Source organism: Ixodes scapularis, unplaced genomic scaffold (assembly GCF_016920785.2).
Source record: "Ixodes scapularis isolate PalLabHiFi unplaced genomic scaffold, ASM1692078v2 PGA_scaffold9__187_contigs__length_104089568, whole genome shotgun sequence".
Taxonomy (NCBI): Eukaryota; Metazoa; Arthropoda; class Arachnida; order Ixodida; family Ixodidae; genus Ixodes; species Ixodes scapularis.
This window is the reverse complement of record NW_024609884.1, coordinates 20,935,809-20,955,978: the sequence shown is the minus strand read 5'-3', so window position 1 is coordinate 20,955,978 and position 20,170 is coordinate 20,935,809. Positions and strand designations below refer to the sequence as shown.

At 41.1% G+C, this 20,170-nt stretch overlaps 1 protein-coding gene across 1 annotated transcript; it reads left to right on the top strand.

Annotated features, from left to right (window-relative positions):
- The first annotated feature begins 401 nt into the window (after nt 1–401).
- LOC8050903 (programmed cell death protein 5) lies at nt 402–19,793 on the top strand. Its single transcript, XM_029969151.2, has 5 exons — nt 402–561; nt 5,403–5,511; nt 5,690–5,781; nt 8,958–9,029; nt 19,579–19,793. The coding sequence occupies exons 1-5, from the start codon at nt 487–489 to the stop codon at nt 19,621–19,623; spliced, it is 393 nt and encodes a 130-aa protein (XP_029825011.1). The 5' UTR covers nt 402–486; the 3' UTR covers nt 19,624–19,793.
- Nucleotides 19,794–20,170: the final 377 nt, after the last annotated feature.

The following is a 20,170-nucleotide window of genomic DNA, read 5'->3' as shown; positions in this document are numbered from 1 at the left end:
TTTTGCGGTCTCACGGTCGGTCTGAATTATGTTTTTTTTTTTTATCGACACTAAGGGGGATGCTTTAAAGATACAGAACATAGAGATGTATATGGTGGACAAGTACAAAAATGTGGGAGTGTGGATCAACGAAGGAAAGAAATACCCAGAAAAAAGGAAATTTTCTCTTTCCGGTCAATGCGTTTCTCTAACCATGGCCTCCGAGATCTGGGAGCGCGCGCGCTTCACGATCTCGGAGGCCATGGTTAGAGAAACGCATTGACCGGAAAGAGAAAATCAGGCTTCTGTCATTATTCAGTATTCAGCTGCATAAAAGAATCGATTAGGGCGGTCGCTCCCGAAGGAGCGTCGCAGGCACTGTTTGGCTAGGTAGCGCAAGCTACCGCCCGTTACAAAGGGTTCAGCCGTTGTTATCCATCCATCCGCGGCGCATTGCTTCTGCGCTTCTGCTTCGTTGCTTCGTCAACTTCAACGCATCAGCGAGCGATGGGGGACGAAGAACTGGCAGCAATACGTGCAAGGCGCTTGGGCGCTCTGCAGGAAGAATTCGGCGGAAATCGGGTAGGATATTTTCCCAACAGAGAGGAATACTTCCCCCGTTTAGACGCCTTTGTCATCCAAAGCGTACTAAGCTTTTGGCTGACAACTGCTGCACCAAACTGTCTTGCCGCGTTTCTTGCTTATTATGGTATTTGCGCCTTTGGGTTCTGTGTTTCTTCAACGGTAAATACACTAAGGGTACGACGTACGTGGTCCCACGAGACTGAGCATTTGGTGGTTTAGGCAGTTTCTGTAACGAGGGCTTGTTGACGCTTCCTTTTTTGGGATGGTCCCGGTTGGCCATCGACAACGCACGTGCATCGCGCTGAGGAGTTCCTTTTTATTCGACAAGTTTGGCATGCTTCGTTTTGAGGCTTGGTTATTTACCGAAACGAGAGAAGCGCTTTTCGTGCGTGTTATTTCATCGACATTGCCGGTGACGCTTGCCAAGGCCGAGTCGATGACCGATCCTCCGCACTTAATGGGACTGACTGCCACTGTCACCGCTGAACCGTAGTGACATGGGAAAGGAAAATTATATTATGCGTTTTCTTTCCCAGCCGATTGACTGAAGAGCAGAGGTGAACAAAAACGCAGTTCTGTGTCTCACCTTTAACGGTGATCCTCTGGATTGGCTTGTTTCGAAGACGTAATCAGTTCGGACACATTATTTCTCGTCAATAAATAAGCTAAGCTTTCTCAGCTCAAATCCGCCAAAACTTGTTTCCTATGCGCATTTCGCTTCTTTATGAATACAATAAAAAAGCATCTGCCTTCACTCCTTTTTTTTTCCTTTGGGCCAAGGGGCGGGCGGGCGGGCGCCGCCGGAGGTTTTGAAGAGCTAAAATGCAGAGGAGTAGGACAGAGCAGTTGTATGGTGCAGAATGCAGCAGCAAAAGTTAACCATTTTCTATAAAATCCAGTGACTTCAGATTTCTCTGCAAAATGTAAAGCCCTGCACAATGTGTTTTATGCATAAAAATTGTACCAAGCGGCGGGCATACAAACCAACCTTGGTGTAGAGTTCTGCATATGAACAAAATATGTGTCACTTGCTCTTCGAGAAACTGATGCATGACAGTTTCTCCGAGCAGATGTCATCAGCCTGCTCAAAACTGCATCTTGTGAAAGAACACTCTGCCAAAGCTATTGCTTGAACTGTGTGGCATGTGGAGATAGCGTGCTTTGAGTTTAGGTACCCCAGCATTATCAGTGCTTTTAAAGGGACACTGAGGGGGTATTTATGCTCGCCAAGGTACATGTACATGAATTTGTACATGATATATGAGAGCCTAAGTGGCTCGAAATCGTTTTCTTTCCTCCCGAAAAGTGTCGATCGAGAACTGGCCGGTTTGAGTCGCGCTCTCTCTCTTCTCCATGGTCATGTACCATTCTTTATAGTTTAGACAGAACCACCAAACATAATCAACGTTGTGGGTCATCGAGTCACCACACTCAATATTAAAAATAAAAAAAATAAAAATACCAATTTTTCGGGGCTTCTAATAAACAGCAAATACATAAAAAAAAAAAAAAAAAAGTTGCACAGTTACGGGATTTTTGGTAACACACTCCTCCTCTATATTTCTTCTTCCTCCCAGTTCAATTTCGGTTTTGAGCAATTGCGTTTTTTTTACTTCATTAAAAATACATGTGACACTGTAGCAAAATATTCATTGGGTAGTCTTCTGACACCATAATAAATTGTGTGTCAAAAAATAACAGAACATTTTTGGGAGGTATCAGTGTTCCTTTAAAGGGATAATGAACCGAAATTTGGATTTCATAAAAACAATGCTGGAGGTGTAGGCGGGACGCTACAATCCCTACAACACTACTAGTAAGGCGATATCTTAAATGGACGGCCGTATTTTTGGAAAAAGAAGTCGAGATTGAACCAGGCCGACGAGGCGCGTGTCCGTCAAGATACCTAGTTTCCTCCTCTCTTCGCTTCGCTCCCTCAAGGCCGCGAGCCGGAGAAGATGCGAGGCCGTTCCCTTTCCTTCTCAGAGAAACATGACATCAACACTCCTGCCAAATGCGCCTCTTTTTTTGAAAAATACGGTCATCCATTCGAGATATCGCTGTATGAGTGATGTTTTGGTGTTTGTAGCATCCCGTTGCACGCTTTTGCCGCGTGTTTTGGGGAATCCAGATTTCGGTTCAGCACCCCTTTAAGGTAGTACTGTCGCAAACAAGCCGACCTAGCTTCCCAGTTCCTTCCCATGCACGTATGAGCCATGCCACTAGGTGGGAGCCACAGGCAGAGCTCTTCTCAGAAAAAGTCCCTTGTTGCACCAGGCATGGAGGTAACCATGCCCAAACAAATTAATGTAATTCATGATATCTAATGGTTTGTGGTAGGCTCTAAAATAATTTAAATCTTTTTGCAGCTTATCACAAGGCCAGTCTTTTCTAGAGTTAATCTAATCTTAAAGGGGGCTCTGACACACCAAAATTACTAAGTGTTTTATGTGTGCAACAATGTCTTCATATCGTCCTTAAGCTCTGATAGTTGTTGCCAGGGCCGGCCCTAGCGGTGGGCGACCTGGGCAATCGGCCAGGTCGCCATCGTTGGGGGTGCCGCCGCCGCGCCCCCTTTGGTAATTCTTTTAGCTTTTTTTTAAAATATATTTGAACACACCGCACTTCGTTTTCGGAATGCGGTTCTCATCTCGACAAAACGCTCGTGTTGGGTCACTACTCACATGTTTACTAAGAATGTGATGCCATACCTAGTAGATAGGGCCGTATAAAAAAAAGGAAGAGGGGGGACGCCACGGCCAGAGTTCGCCCAGGGCGCTCGATGGTGTAAGGCCGGCCCTGCTTGTAGCAATGTGTTCATGAAGAAAAATATACGAGCAGACAGATCACTCCCAGGAGTGTGACATCCCAGGATTTAAATGTGAACATATTCGGTTAGAAAATGAATAGACAGACTAAAATATGACTGAAAAAGGACCAAGCTGGTTCCAAAACTTGGGGTATTTTGTTTTTATTCAAACTCGGTTAGAGTTTCAATTTTTTCAGTCAATCCCAGGATTTAGTTCACCTGAAAAAAATGCCATGTGTGGAAGCTTTGTGCACAGTCAAACTGTTTTTGCTCAATGTGAATAAAGTTGAAGACTGTGACGAGATGCCACCCGAGTGGCTGCAGTTAACAAAAGTGAGCATGTTCCATGATCCTTTTTATAAATCTCTAAAGTAAGGAAAGTTGTTCTCTCTTGAGAGCCTAAGTAATATATTTTGTTGATTGAGATGAATTATGATAACTTTTTTTGTCGCTTATACATTTCTGAATATTCACATGCTACATAAGTCGCAACCTGTAATTAAAAAAAAAAAAAAAGCGAGGCTATTGCAGGAGAAGGGTGTTGATATTTGAAAGGCAGTTTTGCACTCAAATTAACCTTTTTGCTCATTGAAGCTGCTCTTCCGTCTTTTGGAGAATAAAAATTAATCTCTTTTGGGTTGTCTGTGTTTGTTTATTCTTAACTGCAATGAAGGCTACAAATGCAAGCTCAAGGCTACCTGTTCATGGTTAAGGCGCATCCAAAGCGGGCACGTCAGATGGCGTAAAGCAACACAGCACCGACATACGAAGTGAATGTTGCTGTCCGCGGACGTTTCCAGTTTGGACATCAACCACGCTAGCGGCTCGGCTTTCCTCCTCTCCTCCTCGGTTTTTCTGTTTCGTTGGTGCTCGTAAGAACTGACATCGCATGCAACCTGCCAATGGTGTGCCTGTTCATCCGTTCTGCTACGCCAATTGTGGCTGCCATGGGAGGAAGGCCGATGGACTTTCGCATCCTGGCCCTCGTATACTTTCTTTTCTTGTTTTCGGGAGGCTCGGACCGGAACAACGACATAGGCCTTGACTGATAGCCAGCAGAGCATGTGAGTGGCTGTCCGGACCCACGCGATGAGCACGTTTGGGGCTTCCATTAAGGACAGAAGTGCAAAAATGGACAAAAGTGGACCATTGTATGCCATATGCCGGTGCTGTGTCGCTGCACACCCTCCTGCTGTGTCCCGTTTTGACAGCTAATCGTAGCCTTCGTTGCAGTTGGTGGTTGAGACAAGACGGAGCATTGGAAATTCATATAAACATTTTTCTGGCCTACTTTCGGGGGTTCATTTGTCTGTCGCCAGGACTTGCAAACTTTTGCCTTTTACGCATAGTATTTGCTCTCACACCTTGCTTAGTCGAGCTATGACAGCCCAACATGACCAAAACAATGCTGTCAAGATTAGTGAGTGTTTGCGACCACGTCATGAATTAACTGCATGTAGTGGCAAGGGCTATGAAACTATGTCCCAAAAATGTTTTACTGGAGTTTCAGGCAGTCTGTATATGTCCTTGTTTATCTATTAGATGCTGGCTTTTTGAAGCTACAGGGTGTCCCCCCAAAATATTTGGAGGTTTTTTTTTTACCGGAAAAATAGAACTGCATCGTCAAACACTCATTCTCTACCCAGATGTAGTGCTAGCAGTCCCAACTATATACCACAGATTCAGAAGTAATCATTATCTCATTAAAAAGTTGTCAATGATTTTCTGCAATTTTCAATGGGAAAACGGCAGCCGACGGAGCCCTCGAATACATGGAGCTGAATGGCGCCAGCTGGCAAGAACGGGCCCTATTTACCCATTAAAATTTTCAGAAAATCACTAACTTTTTAATAAGATAACGGTTCTGAAACTTTGGCAATTGGTTCGAACCTAAGTGCTAGATTCAAGCAGAGTCTGAGCGTTTTGCAGTGCGTCGTTTATCAATGCAATAAAAAAAAAAACTTATTTTTTGGGGGCACACACTATATATTACAATAATTTCATTTCAGTTAATATGTCTAACTTTCAGGGTAATGAGCCAGCCAATGTGGAACGTGAAGCAGAGCAGAAAGCCAAAGCAGAGGACTTCAAAAACCAAGTCCTCAGCCAAGCCCTGACCCAGGAGGCCAGAGCACGACGTAAGCTTAATTGTGTTGATTTTGACCGAGGAGTTGATGTGTGCTGCATTGAAGCATATTTCTTATTGAAATGACTGGATTCTTGGAGTAGTTCACTTTTATTAAGTGTTCTGCTTTCCACAATAGCATTAACAGTATTGCTCACTGCTTATGAGTCCCTATGCCTTTTTCATTTCAGTGAACACAATTGCAGTGGCAAAACCAGAGAAAGCGGCTCTTGTGGAAAACATGCTTTTGCGAATGGTACAGATGGGACAGATACAGAGTAAGGTAGGATTTTGTTTGGGCTTTTACAATATTCGTTTCATTTCAAGAATGTCTGAGCAGAAGATTGATGTTACTTGGAACTGGCTCAAAACTTCCTCAAACCTGAGGAGCTTTAGTATTTTTCGATTGATCAAAGTTGTACTTTCTAATCTCCAAAATCTGCTGTTTTTGTAAACTTTGATCCTGGTGAGTATATTGGCTTCAGAAACTATCATTCAAGAAGTCTGACACACTTCTAACATACTACAAGATTTGAAGTGGGCAGAGTAATCAATTTGATGTCCCAAACTCACAGGTGCGGTGAGACGTTTGTTCAGTTAGTTATTTGGTGGCGATACAGGTAATAGAGAACAATATTCGCAATTATCTTGATATCCCAAGTCAAATCTTTAAAATTCTTGTAGGTGCTTATGTAAAAAATGCCTACATTAATTATTCTTTGTTTCTTGTTGCCCCCGAATGATAAATTGTTAATTTACAACTCTCTATTTTACTCTCACTGAACATACTGCCATTTAGACGGGTTCATCAACTCTTACCAATACTGAAGCACCGTTTTTGTTTTAAAAAAAATTAAAAAGCGTATGTAATGTTTCTTATGACATTCACACTGCTGAAATATTTAGTAACTTTAAGATAGTTACTATTTACAAGTTATATAAATATAGACTCTGCATCAGTTAAAAAAAAAAAAAAATAAAATAAGGGGCTCATGTTTTTTTTTAGAAAACCTTGCGTCTTTAGAGGAAAATTCACCAGCATACCGCACTCATTGTTCGGACAAGTGGAGGATGGTCACTCAGCAAACCAACTATGGATTTCAAATGCTTAAAGTTGCACTTCCCCATTTGTTAAATAATTTTTATATTAATAATGTGAATTTTGACTACGACTTTTAAAGATTTTGCGCTTATATTTTTGCACGTGATTTTTTTTTTCAGTAGATTAAAATCTGTAGTCATGCGAGCTTCGATTATTATTATTATTATTATTATTATTACATACAGAGTGTTTGATTTTAATTCAGACAGATTTCTTTTAAAAAATGCAGTGAAAGGTACAATAATGCAGTCTGGGCAGATGAGCTATACAGTCAGGGGGACATAATATAGGGGGATAATTGTCACAATAATTTAAATAATTAACTAAAATTTGTTAATTACCTAATTACCAAAGTCTCAAACACAGCACACAGAGCTGTGTTTGAGACTTTGTGTTGTGTTGTCCTTTTTATCCCCTCAGTCTCGGGGGTTTTGTCCAAAGTGTTAAACCTTCACCAGCTTGTTTGCGCCCCAACTTTTTGTTCCTAGTTTGTTATTGTGGGGCTATCCCCAAACAGGTCAGGACGAGTATTGCCCGTCTGCTTTCCCCGGCTCACGCACTCGGCCGTCTTGGACGAGCCAGGCTCGCTCATGGCTTGGTTGCCAACAAAGCTGCCAACAAATGGCAGCACTGAGGTTTTTTAACGTTGCTGCTATTCCGTTTGTGGCTAGAGATGCAATTTTGAAGGCAAGAGATGCAATTTTGAAGGCAAGAGATACAATTTTGAAGGCAAGGAATTTGATTTTAAAGACAACAGTTAAGCAGTTGAGGGTCAGAGATTCCCAAAAACTAAAAACAGTTAAAAGATTAATTAGTGAACATAAGCATATGATTATAATTAGAAACTTGTTTTGCATCATCTGAAATTAGTCAGTTTGCAACAGGTTCAACGCTGCCGATCCGAAAACGCGGATGGGAATCTTTTCATTCGCGTTTTTGGACTGCCAGCGTTGAGCCTGTTGCACAAGTTACAACTTTAGCGTGCCTCCACACTTACCGCATGCTTCAAATCTTTCTCAAATTGATTTAGGGGTTTTAGATTATGCTTGGCAAGTTTCTAATTGGAACCATATCTTTATTTTCACTTATTACAAAGTTAATTAAGAAACCTTAGTTTATTATTTGGCTTACCGTGAAGATTAGCCCTTTATAACATGTCTCCCTGCCTGTATAACTCACCTGTACAGACTGCAACTTTCAACCTTTCACAAACTTTTTTTTAAAAATAAATATGTTTGAATCAAAATCAAACACCCTGTATATAAAATTGTGCCTGCAAGTCAATTTTACTTAATGTTGCGCGCATTGCTGTATGTCTAGCCCAATTTGTTTCTGCAAAATGTGTACAAGACAGCCTTTTTAGAGTGGTGGTACAGACAGGTTGGTTCATAAAGGCCCGTTCACACTCTTGCAACCGAGTACGACCAAGAGAGACCGGGACTTGTTAAAACATATCTTAAAATTTCATAGGACGAGAGAACACCCTGGCGCCATCTATGCGGTGACCCTGGAACTGCATTTCACAAGAGCAAAGGTTTTGCGGTATTTCCGAGGTCAAATGTGCGAAATACCTATAAGAAAGGCTCGTTTATAACGTTGACAAAAGTTTCTCGAGCCAAGAAAGAAAGGATAATGCGCGAGAGAAATAGAAAATACTGTAAAACCCTTTATTTTCGCGGCCCCTATTTTTCGTGAATTGGTCACAGATGACATAATCGCGACCACTAAATTTTGCGAATTCCAGACGCCTGCATTGAAAATCTTAAGGACTGAAATTTTCGCGCGCCCTTAAATTTCGCGAATTTTTCAATTCGTGAAATTCGCAAATATTGAGGGCTCGCGAACATTAAGGGTTTTACAGTATGCCGAACCGCTAAGTTTACACTGCTACCCAATAGATGGCTCCAGTGTGTCCTCTCGTTGTAAAAGGTTTTAAGGAACCCAGTTCTAAGAGTTCGCAAGAGTGTGAACAGGCCTTAAGTGTGTAGAGAAACGGTGCAAAAAGACGCACAAAGACGAGTGGAAGAAGTGGACGAGATGAGTGCTCATCCCGTCCACTTCTGTTCGACTTTGTGTGTTTTTTGTGCTGTTTCTTGGTATAGCCTTTTTAGGCTATATTTGCTTCCTTAAAATTTGTTAATACTGGAGTGTGTATGCTACGTGCATGCCTGCTCCCGGGAAATTCAAACTGGTTCTAGGATTTCTTTGAGGTCATCTCGAATGGGCTCATGCAGAAATATAAATTTGAAGTGCCTTATTACTGTGCAGCTACATTAGCCCATTGCTTCTACTAGTTGGGGTATCACTTTGGACTTGGGATTGGGCTGACTTGTGCCTTACGTGCTTTGTTGTTTCAGCTTCAAGAATCTGACCTCATCAACCTCCTTGAGAGGGTCAGTGAGCAGACTCAGAAGAAGACAACTGTTAAGGTGAATCTGGTACCAGCATAAAGTGCAATACATATTGGCACATGTCTTTTTGCTAGGGCTTGACTTTGCCGGTGCTATGACAGCCAGTAGCCATCTTATTTTTACACTTTCAAGAGGCATGGTTGAGGTTGATGTGATGGTTTCTTCAGAGCCGTATGTGGGGAGAGTTTGGCCAGTCTATGATTTCGCCGCCGTAACGTCCCCCTCCCGAGTGAGCTAATCAGCCCGCGGCGCAGAACAAGAGGCGTGAGCGCATGCGCGTGAACTCCCGGCTGCTCCCAGCTGAGCGGGGAGGGCTGCCATTTGAATTCTTTCACCCGGTGGAATGCATGGGATTGACATCCAAATTTCAGTTATTTCCTTTTATGTGGCAGGCTCTGGCAAGAAGATGATATAGTGTTATTCCTCGGTGGCTAAAAGATTAACGAATGAAGTTTCTCCACGTTTGAACGCAATTTTTGCTTCAACCGAAAAAGAAATGAGCCTGTAGCAGAGGACGCGTAGCCTCAACAGTGCTCCGCGCCGACAGCGTTGCGTCAAAATGGCGGTCGTCTCCTCTTTGCTCCCTTCTTTCTCTCTCACTCCTTCGGCGCTCCCCTCCCTTTCCTTCACTGTTCTCCTCTCCGGCGTCTTCGTCGCCACACCCACTGGCCAGACTCTCCCCATGTACGGCTCTGGGGTTCTTTAGCCATGTTTTGTTGCTACTGACATTTTTTCTGCTCATTTGCTTGAATAGTGAAATATTGTTTTCTTGCCTAGGCCTCTATCATTACATGCGAATGCACTCTTCAAAGCTATACTTAAATCCACCGACTTGGTCTGGTGTAAGCTGCAACTGGTGGCTTGGTTGTACAGTGATACATTTAGGCTATTACTGCTATTGAGTCAATTATTCCTCCTTTGAAGGGGCACTAAGATGGATTTTGAGATTGTCTTTTTATGGTGCAAACACAGTGTATGCACCCTAAGCATCCTATATAGCCCAAAATTACAATCACACGTGACCATTTTTGTTCTTAGAAATGCAACTAAACCCTGCGACGCACCCCTTTTTCTGAGATATTTTTGAAAATGGGGTGTGCCGTGCTCTGCAGTGCATCTCTCATTGCAAGCTATTCTTGTACTTCACTTTCACTGCCGCACACTTGCCCGCTTAGTGGAGAGCGAGAGGAAAAAAGAAAGTTTATTGAGACCACCCATGTCTAGGCACCGCTAAGTACAACTGCCAGGTGGCACTTATTTATTATTATTTGTTTTTATTATTTATTTCGCAATACTGCCAGTTCCGTCAAGGGCCAAGGCAGGAGGAGTGATACAAACATGGAAATCAAATCCAACACTGCTTTCAAATGTCATCAATCAGAGCAATCTTTAAGAACTGCACCCCAAAAATATGCACCTCACACATTGCTTTCAAATATCAACATTCAGAACAATCTTTAAGAAGCACACCTCAAAAATATGCACTCACAGATACACACACACAAGAAGCGTCACACTGTTACAGTTCAAACAATACACATATGGCATTCTTGAATTCAGGAAGGAATTCCAGCGCAACGACACTATTTATTCCACAACTCTACCACCTGAACAAAAAATGACTGCTTAAAAATATGTACACGGGCATCAGTGGCAGTTAAAAGTTTCAAGTGATGTAAGCGATCTAGCTGGTAGCTTTTCGGCTTTACATATTTTGTCTTATCAATTTTAAGAAGGTTATTATATATCTGAAAAAACAATTTCAGGCTCTGGAACATAATTTGGTTTTTTAGTGGCTGCAAACCTGCCTGTCGTTTCAGCACCATAACAGACATAGGTAGTATTCCTAAAGCCTTAAAAGATTAAGCGCCCTGCCAGTGACTGTACATTTTCAAGCTCCCTTGAGAGTGTGACCTGCCAGAGATCCTAGACTTCGGATGCATACTCTAGGGTCTGTCTTACTAGAGCTTTATACGCAAGAGTCTTAACTGAAGGAGGTGCCCTAAACAGCCTTCTTTGTAGATACAAGAGTTTTTTTGTTGCCTTGTATTTTTTTACATAGTCGATATGTCTGTTCCATTTTAGATCGCTCTTGATAATGACACCCAAGTACTTGTAGCTTTCAACTTTGGAAAGCTTAATTTAAGGGGGGACACTACTTGGGAATGTCAACTTTTAAACCGCTTACTCAATCGGCGTGATATTTGCAGGTGGCGTTTCTAGCCACATAAAAAAAGGGCATGCAAAGTTTCAGCCCTGTGAACCAATTTTATGAGGTACTATAACCCCAGAATGTAGCTTTGCATGGAATCTGCTCAATGAATCTATCGTTGAGAAATGGTGTTGATAACTGCATATTTTCCTGGTGAAATGCATACTGGAATACCTGTTGCCGATTAATATGAAAAGAAATTTCAGAAAATATGCATTTTTCAAATAAAATAAAAAATTATAAAAAAAAAATGTTTTTTTTTTTTTTTTTGTAGTTATTAAGTTTTGCAAATAACAATTTTTCGTAATAAATAAACATGAAAATGCAAAATTGAGGTTCATAGTAACCGGCTTCATAAAATCCCGGCATATAAGCCGTGAATATTAAGTCTCTCGACAGCTTCATACTGAAACTTTTATTGAGGTGGGATTTGCTGCCAAAAAGCTGAACTGAGAAAAACGCATTCAAAGTGCCTGAACTTCTACCCTTTCTTTAGCATCGATGGACCGAAAATAATTTATAAAGAAATAATTATGCCATGCAAACAAAAGAAACTTTCTGTGACCCGGCCTAAGAGCCGCAAACAAAACCGCGAAACTTCCGAGAGCCGCGGTAGGGGGGGTCGAGTGCAAACTTTTGCCCAGAGCAATAAACAAAACTCAAACTACTTTCAGTCTATCTGAGAGTCAAAAGCAGTCCAACTGTATGTAAGGTAGCAGTAGCACAAAACTACCAAACCGCAACCTGTCTTTCGATTTAAAACGGCTCCATTTCTCTTTTAGGGGAAGTGCTTGTGTGACCGGAAGGGAGGCGGGGAGTGAGGGTGGTAAGGGAGGGAGCCGTGAGGCGCACTTCAACACGTGAAGAGCCGCATGCGGCTCTTGACTTGCCCACCCCTGCTCTAGATGTTGTTGTATGGCATTTTTCAAAATCAACTTTTTTTGCAGGAATTTTTTTTTTCTGGGTTGTGTCCCCCCTTACCAGCATCAAGCCCATAATCAAAGCAAAGTTTTTTTGTTTGTTTTTTGTAATATGCATGTATTGAGTTTTCCCGATTTTGATTTTCATGTTATTTTCGCTGCACCATGTTGAAATACCAGATAAGGTATTATTTATTTTCATCTGGTCGTCCACGGAGGTTATAGGATTGTATTATACAATCATCAGCAAACATTCTTATTTTTACTGGCCTGTCACTGTTAATAGAAAACAAGCTGTTGACATATATTAGAAAAAGCAATGGGCCCGATACAGAGCCTTGTGGAACCCCAGAATATATGCTTAACAAATCGGAAAAGTGCCACAATATCTACGAACTGCTGCCGATTTGTAAGGTATACTCTTATCCATTTTATCAAAAAATGAAGGAACACCGAGGTCAGTGCGTACATTGATTAACTTGTGATGTAGTACGCGATCAAACGCTTTTGACAGATCGATAAAAATGACATCTAGATACTTGTAAATGATCATTTACATGACGGGATATTTCATGATAACATTCAATTATTTGCGTTGTAGATAGCCCTCTATGGAAACCGTGTCAATTTGGACTTAGTATGTTCATATTAATCAAGAAAATATATTAACTGTTTGTTTGCACTGTGCTGCAGTTATTTATACGACGTACAAGTGAAAGAAATGGGGTGACAAATATTGATTGAGTCTTTTTTACCACCTTCTTTAACTGGTGCAAATCTTGCTATTAACCAGTCGTCCGGTATTGCAGATTCCCTGAGTGACTTGGAAAAGATACACATTAAACATTCTACAGCCCATTCAGCATATCTCTGAAAAAACGCGTTTGGTAGACCATCTGGGCCAGTAGATTTTTTTACGTTTAGTGATAATAGCAGCGACACAATACCCTGTTCTGATATGAAGCTGCACGCGTTAGATCTTTCATCGCTAGGAATGGTGTTCGATTCGCTTACCTCCATTGTAAAAACAGACTGAAAATAGCTATTAAACTCTAATGAAAATCTGTTTCTGTCACTCACGACGTTATCATTAACGCATATCTGAGCAATGCTAGACCTTGAAGGTCACAGATAGCGCAATAATTTTTCAGGAGAAGATGTAATGAAATTAGGCCAGGACTTTGTAAAATATGCTTCTTTGGCGAGCTTTATCATTGATTTTAGTTTTTCATTTTATTCAGAGATAGCAGTTGAGCGACACTTACAAAGGCTTTTCAGTTTACATTTAGCATGCAAAATGTCTCTGGTAATCCATAAGTTTTTGCATTTTATCGTTTTAGTTTTTTTTTTTGGTATGTAATTTGATAGGCAATGATATGCAATGCCCTTAAAGTTTAACCAGATCTCGTTTACATCAGCATTCTCATTAAACCTGTCAAGGTGCTCCTTTAGGTAGTCAATAACTGACTCGTCATTTTCTCTTTCGTTATCATAATACAGCTTCACTTCAGCCGAGCCGCTCTGAGCAACGTTAAGATTGCATTTAAGGAATATTAACTTGTGATCCGAGATGCCCTCATGAACAGAAACACTACTGTGGTCAAAATGTTTACTAAGGAGTTTCAGGTCTAACAATGTGCACAATGTTTCATGAATCTGCTTGGCCTCTTCAAAAGACTGACGAAGACACCGACTAAGTGCTATATCATTAAGCACATCAGATAGACTAGTTCCGTGGCAGGCCACACCGTCATCCGACCAGATTACAATGGGAGCATTAAAATCGCCTCCGATTATAATCTTGCTCTGTTTGGTAGTATGCGTTAGTAAAAATTCAAGGATATTAAGTTTCATTTCATTTCATTTATTTCATTTATTATACCCTTAAAGCGCCCGTAGGGCTTTACATAAGGGGGGGCAAGTACAACATTATTCAAAACACAAACATAAAAGAAATAGAACAAGAAAACAGGTGCTACGGTTGCTATGCGTATAAGTAAGTATTAAGAGAATCTCTGAAAGCAGAGGATTCTTGGATGATTACAATATTATCAGGAAGAGAGTTCCATTCGTATGAAGCCAACTGTAATGGTGAAAATTTAAAGAGGTTTGTTCGTGGAGTGACCAAATGGAGTTTTTGCGAATTGTCAGTACGCGCGGAAATATGCGGTGCAGCCCGGCAATACAGTTCTCTCTTCGATGGGCAGTGGTAATACAAAGTATGTAATGATGCAAGTCTTGAGATTTTCCTTCTGTCTGCAAGAGGTGGTAGCCCAAGTTTTTCCTTTAGTGAGCTGATGCTTGTACGCGTGTAGTTTTTAAGGATGAAGCGTGTGGCTCTGTTTTGCACTAATTCGAGTTTTTGTGTCAAAAAAAGTTGATGTGGATTCCATATTATCGAAGCGTATTCGAGTTGAGGTCTAATCAGGGTAGTATATGCTACAAGCTTTGTTTCCCAGTTCGCCATGTGAAGATTTCGTCTTAGAAAACCAAGGCTTTGATTTGCTTTTGCACTTATATGATTGATGTGGGCTTCCCAAGATATGTTTGATGTGAAATAAACCCCAAGATATTTATATGTATGCACATGTTCAAGAACTCCATCGAAGAGAGTGTAGTTAAAGTCAGCTGGACTTCGCTTAGTACTAAAATTTAGAAATTTTGTTTTTGAAATATTTATGTTCATTTGCCACTTTAGACACCATGTTTCAATTTTAATTAAGTCGTTCTGAAGTTCAATACAATCGTGAACGCTAGATATTTTTCTATAAATCACACAATCATCGGCATACAAACGGATGGTAGACTGGATAGTTTTGGACAAGTCGTTTATGTATAAAAGGAAAAGTAATGGGCCCAGTCAACCAGTGATGAACTGGGTTTTCTGCACACCGCTCCAAGCGTTATCCACTATCCATAAAAATTTATTTTACACCATGTGCTTTCAGAGTTCTCGATCGGGCTCATACCATGGCAGATAAGATTATCCTTGATGGCTATGGCAGCTTCACCCCCTTGCGAGCTTCTATCTTTTCGTATTAACCTGTTGTTTGGAGGCACCACCTCTGCATCTTGGATTTTGCTTTGTAACCATGTCTCGGTGATCATTATAAAACACCACTGCTTCTATAGTTAGTCTGTTTTATTCATAACACTCCTCGCATTAAGGGATAGAAGCCTCAGCTCTCTTGGTTGCATTAGTGAACTATGTCATGCTAGTAAACGTGACTGTTTTTGGCCCGCCGGCTTGCCCGACGTTCCGCCCCGGCGGTGCACAACTGGCCGGTCCAATAGCTGGTGATCCTACTGTCAAATTGCAATTCGACACCACTGTCGAATTGCAGATGGTACTCCACTCTTAGGCTGAATTGATCATGTGAATATCACAACCCATGTTTGAGTCTATTTTAGTTCAGATTAGCTTGGTTTCAGTCTAACAGAATTGTTTATAGAGAACTTTTTAACTTAAAACTCACTTAGCAACTGGAAAAAAAAAAGGGCTGCTGTGCTTCTGCGATGTTTTGTTGCAGACTGCGTCGAAATACGATATGAAGGCATGGCCTTTATAAAAGGTATTGCCTTCCTCAAGCACCGTGGCTCTCACGCTCTCACTATGACTTTGTGAAGGCTAGTTCTGATACGACGGGAGGCCATACCTGAACAAGCCCACCCTGCTTCTCTGTCCCAAGCCAAACTCCTCGGCACGTCGAGTGCAATCATACTCAGTATGTTGCCGCTTCTCCTCTTCAGTGTGCTCCTTCCTCTTGGGAGGAGGTATTGCGAAGGCTGTGGCACATCCAGCGAGTGCCTCGTCCCGTGACTTGCACATGGATGCGATGAGGAGTGTACCACTCTCTCCCACGAGCCGCCCATGTGCACGATAGGGAGAGGACGACAGTGTGCATACCTCACCCTGCCGTGCATGCGCATGCATTTCGATGTGAGAAACAAAATTTTTCAAGGGGTTGACTGGAAAAGAAAAGGAGAAAGCTGCTTAAGAAGCTGTGGCTTAGACAGGGTGTCACATTTCCAGGTTCTTAAACCTTCTAGATGTAGTTGGCTCTTATAGGTACCTGCCACATCAATGTACTAAAAATAGTTTAGTGTTTCTCTATAGTAGGATTCCGTGTTTTCGGAGTTTATTTCTCGTGGAATTTGGAGGATGTTATTAATATTTTCTTTTTTGCTGAGAATTCGGGGTTTATCGGAGTTTATTTTTGTTAGATTCCCAATTCTTTGAAATTCTGAGCTTATTTTACTGTGTTTTTATTTTTAAAAATTCAAAAACAAAATGAATAAAATTTGGGTATCATGACCCATTGCTCTGTCGGAACGTGTTAAAATTCAAACCCTTTTGTCAGTAGTTCTAAACTTCAAAGGAAACTGAAGAGGCATCTCCTCATAACCACTCACCCGGTGCTCTTTTGCAGTTTATTTGTAAAACACCATCTTTTTTCGCTTTTATTTTGTCGTCGTGACCTCGAAATTTTGAGCTTTTTTTGGATAAATTCAAATTGACGAAACATTACCAAGTGCTTTTCTGATTTTTTGGGATTTATTCTGAGACACGGAACCCTACCTATTCATAGGGTACTTCGTTTTCAGGTTTTATTTTCATTTTTACGTCCGTGACATTGTTTCCTAAACGGGGGGATCTTTTTTTATTTTTTTTTTTTTAATTTTGACATTAGTCTATCAAAACATACTTTTTTAAAATTTTCTTCAAATTGTTTCAGACTATGACCCTAAGCAGAAAAGCACACAAAAGAAAATCAAGGTTAAGCTGGATGGCCCCAACAGGAAAATGGGCAAAACCCATTGAAGACTTTGGGAGCTTGGACCCCCTAAACTAGGGGGCACAAAAGAGGAAGGGCAGCCCTAAAGGAGGACACATGGAGAACAATGGGGACATAACCATTGGAACAAGATAAAACCTGGCGGAGGTTAAAGTAGTCGTTGACAAAAATAAAACCCAGAAATGAAGAACCCTACCTATACATTACCGTAAAATACCGGGGGAGCGCCCACGCCACTTTCACCGAAAATTGGGTAAGTCTAGACATGGGCACTTGTCCGGTCAAATCGGGCACTTGACATAATTTGCAGAATTCCCAAGTTTGGGAAATGTGTATGGCGGGCACTGGGGGGAACCAAGTGGGTGCTTCCGCGGTATTTTACGGTAGGTTTATTTAAGGGGAGACACTACCCAGAAAAAACAATTTCGGCAAAAAGAGTTGATTTTAAAAAAAAATGTCATATTTACATCCACCAATACCTAGAGAGTATTCCCAGAAAGTTTCATTAGTTTACTCTGCATAGTTAATTTTTTATAAATTATTTTCGGTCCTCCAATGCTAAAGAAAAGGCAGGGGTTGGAACACTTTGAACACATTTTTCTCCGTTCCACTTTTTGGCATAAATTTCACTTTAGGAAAACTATTGTTTTGTTATTACGTAACTTAGATACATTTTTATGAGTTCTTCTAGAGTGAAATTTAAAGGGGAAGATAGCTATGAGCTTGTATTTTTTATTTTTGTCATTTTTCATGCTCAAGAATGAAAATATTGGACAAATAATGGAAATCTAAAAAACAGTATTTGAGTTTATGTGGCTTTTTTGTCATGAAAGATGGTATAATATAGAAATATAGCTCCACAGCTATCTGCTCTGGACTCTCCTAAAGCAATATAACACATGAAAACGACAAATTTATAAGTATTTTCAAAACGATAGTTTTCCTATGCAGACACGCCCACTTTCATGCTTAACATTTGCAATTTTTTTTGTACTTCAGCCAGGTTAACAAAATTTGGCAGAAATGTTCTCAACATGAACAGCAACAAGCCCTGTAAATGTCATTTAAATCAGACAAGTGGTTCAAAAATTCACTTTCTTGAGTAGTGTCCCCCCTCAAGCATTTTTTTTTTCTTTCTTGTTTTTAGATTGGAGGGCATATTTGTACACATTTACATTAATTAGGTTTAGATCGTCTTGGGCATGAACATAATGTTATATAACTTAATGACTTAACTAGGGTTCCACGAAGGGGACACAATATGACTTAACTAGGGTTCCACGTTGTCGGTTTCTATTTTTTCAAAATTCGGCATACTTTTTTCGGTGTTTATTTTAAAATTCAATTTTCATTGTTTTTTTTCGGCGTATATTTATGCCCACAAAAGTTCATCGGCTTTTTTCAGTGAATATGAAATAAACTCCAACGGACACCGAATGGGATGATCCTTGTAGCTCTGATATTTGTGGTCACTCAAAGAATAACGGCACAGATACATTGAAAAAGAAATGGACACTTTATTTGGCAAATGTGTGTAACTGTAGAAGAAACAAGAAAAAAAACACAGAAGTACAAACAAGTCAGATATGAAGCCTATGCCCAAAAAGCATGAAACTTCACGTTCTGTACATGAGGATTACGCAGGCACATAGCCAGAGGGGAGGCCCATGGGGCCCGGGCCCCCCCCAAAATCTTCCATTTTGCTGGGACCTCCTCTCCCCCCTCCCCCTCATACAGCATTTTGTCATGGGCAGTGTGGCACCCCCTGAAACAAAATCCTGGCTATGTGCCTGGGATTACGTGATCTTATTATATTATAGTATGCACACACATGTACTTTCCCAAATTCTCCTCATTGATCTGCACTCTTTCTTTCCTGTTAATATGGCCCTGAGCTTGAGATTGCCCTCTCAACGCTAACACTGCACATTGACAGGCTGAGGAGATGAAGCGCTGCCTAAGCCAAAATCTGACAATCAACCGATGGTGACTGCCAAAAGAGGCACGGTGCGACATTTTGAAGCACGACACAAGATGCAGAGCTTGAATCATGTCAGTCTTCCTTAGGAGTTTCAAAACACGCTCGTACATGGCCAAGTCATGAGGCGTTTCGAACTTCACGTTCCGATCGATGATGCGCTCATTAAACCAAAACGTCGTGATGGCATCCGTGTATCCCATACATTTGGACACGTTTCGATCGATACTGTCGTTCCGCTTTTTTCGCCACGGCTCTGCGGTACGACTGGAAGGTCAAAGTGATCTTTTCCGGTTAAGACCGAATTTTAGAAAATGGATTTGACGTACTTTTATCGGTTTAAATAAAAAATGGCGAACCTAAAAACTGACCTTTTTCGGTTAAAACCGAATTTTCGAAAATGGATTCGGCATACTTTTATCGGTTTTTATCGGTATAAACCGAAAACTCCGAACCCTAGACATAACATTGCTTGTAGATTGAAGTCTGGAGGACATACGGAGTTTATCCTTGTCAAAATAAAATTTTAGGTGATCTTCTTGTATGAAGCACTTTTGCTGGTCCATTGGCAATATTTTTTTTCTATCCTAATGCAATATGTAATGTTTTTTGTTTTTTTTCTTTTGTTGTCTTTGTTGACTGTTTTTGTGATCTGTTGCAGTTTGACAGGCGTCGAGCAGGGCTGGACTCCGATGAAGAGTACTGAAGAGGGACGTGAAATGAATGAACAGAGGGCAGCTGTCCATTGCTGCCTTGTCGGATACCCAAGGAGAATCAGTTTTGTAGGTTTGCTCCCAATTTGGGGCCTTGTCTTTTTTACTGCCTCAGGTTATGCCCCACTGCACTTTTCTTAAAAATAAAGTTTCTCCGACTGAATTACGTGTTGTTTGAATCCTTACTTACTCACACATGCACCATACTGGGTCAAGAAGCTGGGACAGCAGTGTTGACTGTCCATCCAGACCAGGATTTGTGCCAGACTCTTTGTGCAATAATTCCTAAAGCTCTATAGTTTGTGCAAACGTGTGGTTGAAAGGCAATAAAATTCTGAACAGGCTAAACTGCTTTCTTCCACGAATTTAACGTAAGTTTTATGCCAGAATCCGAGAATGTTTTCACGAAATAACGTAAGCTTCCAGCGTCCCTGACCGCTCGGATCGGGTAGGATTGTAGTTGGAGATCGCAGGCCAGTCGTTCGCATGAGTGACAGTACAAGGTTAACCGTTCTATTTATTTATTTCCTCGGCATTTCC

Excerpts from the sequence above, each read along its gene's own strand:
- LOC8050903 (XM_029969151.2), top strand. The coding sequence starts at position 487 with ATGGGGGACGAAGAACTGGCAGCAATACGTGCAAGGCGCTTGGGCGCT. Across the intron at positions 562-5,402 it reads AAGAATTCGGCGGAAATCGG|GGTAATGAGCCAGCCAATGT; the intron begins GTAGGATATTTT and ends TCTAACTTTCAG. Across the intron at positions 5,782-8,957 it reads TGGGACAGATACAGAGTAAG|CTTCAAGAATCTGACCTCAT; the intron begins GTAGGATTTTGT and ends TTGTTGTTTCAG.